The sequence below is a fragment of the Phaethon aethereus genome, assembly GCF_964289735.1.
Source record: "Phaethon aethereus genome assembly, chromosome: 25".
Lineage (NCBI taxonomy): Eukaryota > Metazoa > Chordata > Aves > Phaethontiformes > Phaethontidae > Phaethon > Phaethon aethereus.
In genome coordinates, this window is record NC_138601.1 from 7,106,428 (window position 1) to 7,114,178 (window position 7,751).

Below are 7,751 nucleotides of genomic sequence, written 5' to 3' on the forward strand. Positions count from 1 at the left end.
GGTTTACCTTTTCAAATCCAAAATGAAGCCTAAAAGCCCACAGCACCTACAATCCATGACAAAGCCTCAAAGCAAGCACAAACAGCACCACAGTCACTCAGGGCTGAAAACAGGGTCTAGAGGGAAGGGAGGGCACCACCCAGAACATGAAGTGCCCACAGAACTAGGCTTGGGTCTCTGCACAGCTACGTTTCCAAATGCATATCAGAAAGAAAAGAGGAAGAGAAACTGAGTTCTGGTCTGGGAGGAGCATCCCAAGCAGTTCCTAAACTCTCATGCTGGAAGAGAGCCCAAGGGTCCCAAGACTTACAGTTTCAGGGGAAGAACAGTAAAGCCCTACTGCACCACTGAACCACGAGGGGAGAGCTGGTTTCAGTGGGTATCTAACGAGCTAGCTAGAAGAGAATGAAAAGCACAATTTAAACTGTTCAAGATGCCCAGGCCAAGAGGCTTGACACAGAGCTGGGCAGTTTACTGTCTACACTAGTAACCTGGTGATAGCTTTACTGAGTGGCATGCCACAGAAAGAGCCAGCCCAGGCACCTGGGAAGCAGGCTCACGGGACTGGTTCTTCCAAGTTACTTGCCAAACTGCAACACCTCCCCAGCACACAGGGCACAGCACAAAGCAAGCATTAACAGGGGCTTATTTTGTTCCCATCTTGCTGAAGTCCAGTTCAACACTGCAGCCCTTAGAAAAATAAACACGAGGGTGAAGTTTAGCCTTAACAATACCAACTTGGAGCCCATTATTAATAAAGCACAGAGCCAACATCAATTGTTCCAGTCATTTGAGACACAGTTGAGTCCTTAAGGTCTCTAAAAATCAGACACAGTTTAGATCTCCCTAGACAGTTTGGAATCAGAAAATGGACAAGATCAAGTTACCTAATTGAAACTTTTCTTCTGTATTCAGACACAGGCCAGACCAGCCTGTCAGGTTATTTGCCGACTGCACAGAGAACTGACTGCAAATTAAGTGCAATATGCCATAGACTCCAAAATACCAGGATGGTTATTTACAAGGCAAAGACAACATGACCTGTTACTATCTGACTGGTGTTAGAGGCATATGAAAGCAGAGGGGAAAGAGCATGGTTAGTGTGAACAGAAGAGCAGCCCATGCTAGTATTAAACTAGGCTAGCTATGCTTTTCCTCCGGCGGTTGAGGAAACATCCTAAGTTTGGCCCACTCTCCTGCTGAAGGAGCTTCTCAAAGGTGATAGCACAAATGCTTCAGCAGGGCTCAGTTTCTGTGGAGATACTGGGCAGTTGCTGCAGTATGTTACATCTTGACTTTACAGTGACAGGCTATGCAGTTGTTAATCACCAACTGCCTGGAAGCGTCAGCTGCACTGCCGGAGAAAAGTAAGCTTAGTTTGGAAATTCAGTAGAGAAACAAGTGATTAGAAAAACGTACGAAATGAACAGGCTTCAAAACAGAGAGCAAGGGCAGGAGGCATATCTGTCAAAGGGTCAGTCACAACAAGAGCATGCAAACCTCATCTGAGCTTTAACCACGATGTTCTTGTACTGGTGAAGATGAAAGCTACTGATCTGTCCATTTCCAGGTCCCAAAGATCAGAGAGTTAAACCATGAATTCACAATCTGCACACATCTGCTCAGTTCTCTTCTTTTTTGGATTCTTCCTTGGGTGCTTCAGGAACCAGGATGACCTTTCCAACATTCTTCTTCTCTTGCATCTGCCTCATGGCATCTGCCACCTGGAAACAAGAGAAATCCCATGAGACCCACACCCACCATGCAGTGCAGTCATGTCCTTCCTGGGCCCTTGGTCTACCCTGAAGGCAGCCTTCCCTGCAGTCCAAGCAAGGGCTAAGCATTTGGGTGCCTTCCCTCATAAACTTGTTGGACAGAGTTGCACAGCTAGCCCAGCCTGCCCATAGGAAACTGTCCTCAAGAATTCACACAGACCAACTGTAACATACACAAGGATGCTCTGCTACACAAACCATGGAAGAATGAAATGTGTGTCACCACAGCTTCCTTTCCAAACAGGGGGGAGCACTGCAGAAACCCAGGCAGCAGCCAGGAGGACAATGATTCTACCATCTACACAACAGAGCAATACATGCACAGATTTTTATTAATACTTTTAAGTAAAACAGCACCTGGGACAGGCCTGGAATCAACAGAGTCTTCCTTAAGCATTTGCATCAGACTAGTTCTCAGGTACTAACACCAACCGATCACTACCAAGCCCTTTGTTCCCCTGCAGTAAGTCCTACCCCAGCAAAGGATTTCCAAGGCAAGAACCTGACTCTGCCTGGACACGCTGATGCAACAATACCAAGCATGGAAGAGCTGCTGAAAAACCTGCCATTCCCCTCCAAAATCCTCATTCTGCTTCACTGCCTGGGCTCTTTTTCACTGGTGGAAGGGCAGCAGCAACCTTCCCAGCTGTCTGCTTAATTAAGTCAGCTCTGCAGACTCAGAGCAGTCTCCAGTCTGATGCATAACCCAGCCCCCCCACGGGCTGCTGCTGCCCACGAAGCACAAGCTGAGCACCTGCCTATTCCACAAGGACACTCTCTGGCATTGCCCAGCTCTGTGCATTGGAGCAGAAGAGCCCAGCCACTTTACTCCCCCTTCATAATCTTAAAAGGAAAAAGGACTGAATGTCTGAGAACAGATGGTTATTAAACATTTGCAACAGTTCAGCCTCCACGAACAAGGTGCTCACACTGATCCAGAGCTCACTGTGCAGAAAACAATCACACGGTAATTTCTGGGTGCTGCCAGCCTATATGGTTAACTCAGACTCACCTGATCAAAGGGCCATACAGAGTCTATTTTGGGCTTGATTTTGCCTTGACTGTATAGGTTAACCAGCTTGGCTACAACACCTCCAACAAGTTCAAACTCTTCATCCATATATCCAAGGTGGTAGCCACACACAGCCTTGTTATGGTGTAGTAGCTGCAAGGCATTGATGCTGAACTGGTTCCACCAGGTTTTAGCCATAGCCATAAGGTTCTTCTTCTGCCCAGTGAGCAGGTTTGCTACCCCTAAAAAGAAGGCAAGCCACAGATGAGCTGGAATCAAAACATGAGAGGCAGTGGGCACCCCATGTACCCTGCGCATTGTCTGAGTTGTTAACAGCCGCTCACACAGTGATGGAGGACAGAGGTGAGAACTGAATCACATCAGGATCTGCCCAACTGACCTTCAGTGGAAACAGGTACCTGCCTCAGCCTCAAGATATGCAGAATTTGGATTATCAGCACCCATATATTGCAAAAATCTAGAACAACTCCTCTCTTAGGAGGGCAGCAGCAGCACAGCTAGACTGGAGTGCCAGCAGAGGCAAGAGAGGGTTACAAGTCACATCCAGCCAGGCTGGCAGGACAGCACTCCCCTTCTCCTACAGACAGGCTTCTTCAGGGGAGCCACATGCTGCCATGGCTGGGACAACAGAAGCAGCACACTGGTGCAAGTGTCTGGAATCCCACTGAGGGTTGTATGAGGGCTTTGTCTATGGGACAAAATCACAGTGTTTCAGGGCTGGGGAATGGAGAGATAAGTATTCAGTAGCCTCAAACCTCATCACCCACACATCCTCTAGAAGAAAAGCAAGGCTCTATTAGTGCTGTGCATTAAGTCAGCCCGGACAAAGCAGCTGTGCCGGCGTTCCTCTGTGAGGACATTCCAGCTTCCCCTGCAGGCACCGGCTCATGCTCAAAGAGAGACCTCGCCATGGGAGGGGAAGAGCCTTGGAGCCTGTGACCCAAGCTCTCGGGGCAAGGCACACAGCTCACTCCCCTCACTGCCTCACCCAGACAAAGCATCCTAAAGACGTTTGTGAAATAATGTAACTACAACACACACAGCAGTCAGCAACAGGGGTGCTCCTTCATGGTTGTCGGTCCAGGCACAGAGCAGCACAGAGCATCCACCCTGCCATCAGCCAGTCTCTCCTCTGCAGCAGCTGGGGTTTGGGCATGCTGCTCACGCTTACCGTAAGTGATGAGTTTGCCCATTGGCTTCAACAGGTTAAATGCTTTGGATGTATCAGATCCTCCCAGGGGGTCCAAGACAATGTCAACACCTAGAGGGAATGGAAAGTAACTAGAAGTTTCTTTGCACTTGAAAGAAATGCAGGACAGTTGTAGAAGTCCTCCACCACACGGTACCTTTGGGAGATATTTTCCGGACCTCCTCTGCGTAATCCATCGTTCTGTAGTCAATGGGGTGAGCGACTCCACTCTCCTTGAGTGAATCATGCTTGGAGGCAGATGCTGTGCCAAAAATGGTGACATTTTCTACAGTCTTGCACAGCTGGATGGCAGCAGTTCCCACACCACCTGAAAACAAGCAGTGAGAAAGACGTAGAAGCAAACAGCCCCAGCAGTCAGAAAAGCCTCTGGATAGGTAAATTATCCCTGTTTGTACAGGTGGAATACAGGCTTTGCCTGGGGCAGGCTGATGTCTGTGACATACGCTGAGGGGGACCAACCCTGGCTGCTGGGAAATAGGTTCAGCATTTGCCAGCGCCTGGGTCAGCATGAAGCCTGCATCTCCAGCAAGCAACATTTCCTCAGTCCAGCCCCATTCTGATTGCTTCCTCACCCACGCCACCCATTCAGAAGCTGCATGTTGAGGCTAAGAGTCTCAGCACAGGCTGGTAAAAACTATTTACCTGCAGCCATGTGGATGAGGACACTCTGGTTGGGTCTCAGGTTTCCAAAGTCAAACAGGATCATGTAGGCAGTGATGTAGTTGACAAGAAGAGCAGCTGCTTCCTCGAAGCTCATCCCCTCAGGCACCAGGAAAGTCTGACTAGCTGGCACGTTCACGACTTCTTGCCAGAGCCCTGACCTAGCCAGGACCATTACCTTATCGCCAACCTAAAATCAAACAAAGGACAAGGCAGTCTGAAACAAACCCCAGGCTAGCAGAAGTCATCATGCCCTTGCCCCCCATAGGCCAGAGCCAGGTACATCTGCGTTGTTCTCTGTGCAGAGGTCTGCAGGGACTACAGCACCCCTGGGCTTGGGCAGGAGCCCGCAGCCCATGCTCCACTCGTCGGGCAAACTGCACCGCAGCACCGCTCGCCACAGACCTGGGCGCACGCCGGGAGCCTCAGAGGGACTGTAGGCGCCCCAGGCTCTAGCTTGCACCCAGCATGCTGCCTGACTGCCAGCTGTCCAAACCAACAGACCCCCAATGAGGTAAGAGGGACACGGATCATGTCCTGCCCTCCCTGTCCAAGCTAGTAGTAGGAGTCTGAACACCGTGAAATATTACTGCTGCCCCTTGCAAGGATCATTCTGCCAAGGATCATTCAAGGCTTGGGGCAATACTTAACAGGATCAACCCTGAAAAAAGCATGTCCAACCTCAGGAAAGTCCAGGTCTAAGCATCAGGCCTCAAGCCTGAGGCATCCTCTAAAATATGCTCTTATCCCACTGGGCAAGAAACATCTGCTTGCTGTGCAATAGGAAGGAGACAGCAAAACACTGAGCAGTTGTATCAGCAAAAAGACAAGAGGCAGAGCCAAGGCAGTGAGCAGAAAGGCTCCTCGGTGTGTGGGTTTGGCATTTACACTTGAACAAACCAAGATGTTTTCCTGGAGGGGAGGGAATCATCTCTGACACACTGTTTCTTCTGAGACACTTTGTTTTGCTAGTTGTGCACCCAAGAATCATTTTAAAGCACCATGATTGGAGCAGCCCTAAAACCTGAAGGTCTGGGACACACAAAGCCAACTCCTCTGTCCCCCGAGCTGCTAGAAAAGCTGCAGCCACAGGCTCATAGGCCACAAACCCAGCACCAAGAGCAACTAACCTGCTCATGCCCACACCTCACCACCTTCAGATGGCTCTGGACAACTCTGCAGCAGCCGGAGCCATTTCCTTCCACGTTTGTGTAGTTTAAGATGTTGGTCACAAACATGTTCAGAAACAGCATGGTCATGCTTCAGCCCAACATCCTGCTAGCACTCACGACTAGCAAAAAAATTTCGTACATGTAAATACACCTGGCAGCCCGCAAGGGCTTCCAGCTTTTCCACACGACTCCAGCCCCCAAAGACCCCAGCCCTTAGGGTGGGCAGGCAGCGATGCTCTTGCCGCCCCGGGGGCTGGGCCAGCGTTCCGCAGAGCGAGGGCAGCCAGGGCCCCGGGAGGCTCGGGCCGGGCGGGCAGGGGCGCGCCGGGGCCGTCCTGCCCACGCAGCCCAGCGCGGCCCCTTTGTCAAGCGGCTTTGTCTGCTGCCCGGCCGCCGCGGGAGCCTCTGCTGGCGGGATCACGAAGGACGCCTCCCGCGCGGCCCCGGGCCGCCCGCCCCGACGAGGAACCGCGTCCCCGCCGGAGGGACGGTCACCAGCGCGCCGCCGCCTCCCGCCGGTGCGGCGGCCGGGCCGGGGCAGCGGGGGCTCGGAGCGCGGCCCGGGCGGGGCCGCACCTGCTGGGCAACAGGGCGGGGCCACCGCAGTGCGGCGGGGCCGGGCCGAGCCGAGCCGAGCCGGGCCGAACCTCACCTGTCGGTCGCGGACGCCGTCGCCGAGGGCGCGCACGGTGCCGGCGCACTCCATGCCGGGGCAGACGGGCGGCGGCGGCAGCCGGTCGTACAGCCCCTGCCGCGCCATCAGGTCGGCGAAGTTGAGGCCGCAGGCGCGGACGCGCACCGAGACCTCGCCGGGCCGCGGGTCGCCGCCGCGCCGCGCCTGCACCTTCACCTTGTCGTAGCCGCCGAAGCCCGTCAGCACCAGCGCCCGGTGCTCGGCCGCCTCCCCGCCACCCGCCGGTGGTTCGGGGCCGAGGGCCTGCTCGGAGGCAGCGGCAGCGGCGGCCGGGGCCGGCTCGGCGGACATGGCGGAGCGGAGCGGCGGGAGCGGCTGCGGGCGCGGGGCGACGGCGGGCGGGGAAAAGCCGGGGGTCGGGGCGCGGCCGGGGGGCGGAACGGGGGCGGGCCGGGCCAGCGAGGAGCGGCAGGCGGGGCGGTGCTGTTCCCCGTCCGCCTCCCGCTCCCGGCCAGACGGCGGCCGCCCCTCCGCCGCCCGGTGTCCCGGGGGAAGCCCCGCCCCGCGCCGCTCCGCCGGGGCCCCGCCGCCGCCGCTGCCTTCCCGCGGTCGGCCCCGAGGGCCCTCCCCGGCCCCGCCGCCGAGGGGACGCTTCCCCCGGCAGGTCTGAAGCCGATGCCAACGGAGAAAGGGAGGAGGGGAGAGATTCGCCCGTGCACCCACCGCCGGGGCGTGCGGAGCCGCAGCAACCTGGGCGTTAATTAACGAAGGCTTTCTCGGGCCGCAGCCCTCGGCATCTGCGCTGCGGATGCAGCTTTGCAGAGCCCGGCCGCCCTCGGGTCCCTGGCCGTGCTGTCCTACACGTAGAGTCTCTTCCCCCAGAGCACGGTTTTTTTTCCCCCCTTTTTTTTCCTAAATGATTCCTTTCAAGCAAACTGCTTGCATCTTCTCAGGAGACGCGTTTGAAATGGCTGTTTTGCTGGAGCGTCATCTCACAGAGTTACTTCTACAATTTATTGTGAGTAACTGATGTCACTTGCAGGGAGGTTTAATAAATATCTCTCTGCTCATAGCCCTGAAATGGCTGCATGTAGCAGAGATGAGGCATGGACTGGCTCACAGACAAAAGGGAGGAGTAGAGGTCTAGTCCTGTAGCTAAAGGCAAATAAATAAGGCAGGGTGTGTAGACAGATCAATGGATGCAGCTTGTCTTCCTGCTCATGAAGCATCTGCTAGCAGGCAGCGGCCCTCTCCATGAATTCACTGC

At 54.5% G+C, this 7,751-nt stretch overlaps 1 protein-coding gene across 1 annotated transcript; it reads right to left on the reverse strand.

The window, feature by feature from the left end:
- Positions 1 to 1,622: 1,622 nt before the first annotated feature.
- VAT1 (vesicle amine transport 1) lies at positions 1,623 to 7,458 on the reverse strand (the record flags this gene model as incomplete). The annotated part of the gene is made up of 6 exons (XM_082010418.1): positions 6,503 to 7,458; positions 4,661 to 4,868; positions 4,155 to 4,325; positions 3,980 to 4,069; positions 2,788 to 3,029; positions 1,623 to 1,724 (listed from the first exon to the last, which is right to left on the reverse strand). The coding sequence occupies exons 1-6, from the start codon at positions 6,833 to 6,835 to the stop codon at positions 1,623 to 1,625; spliced, it is 1,146 nt and encodes a 381-aa protein (XP_081866544.1). The 5' UTR covers positions 6,836 to 7,458.
- Positions 7,459 to 7,751: the final 293 nt, after the last annotated feature.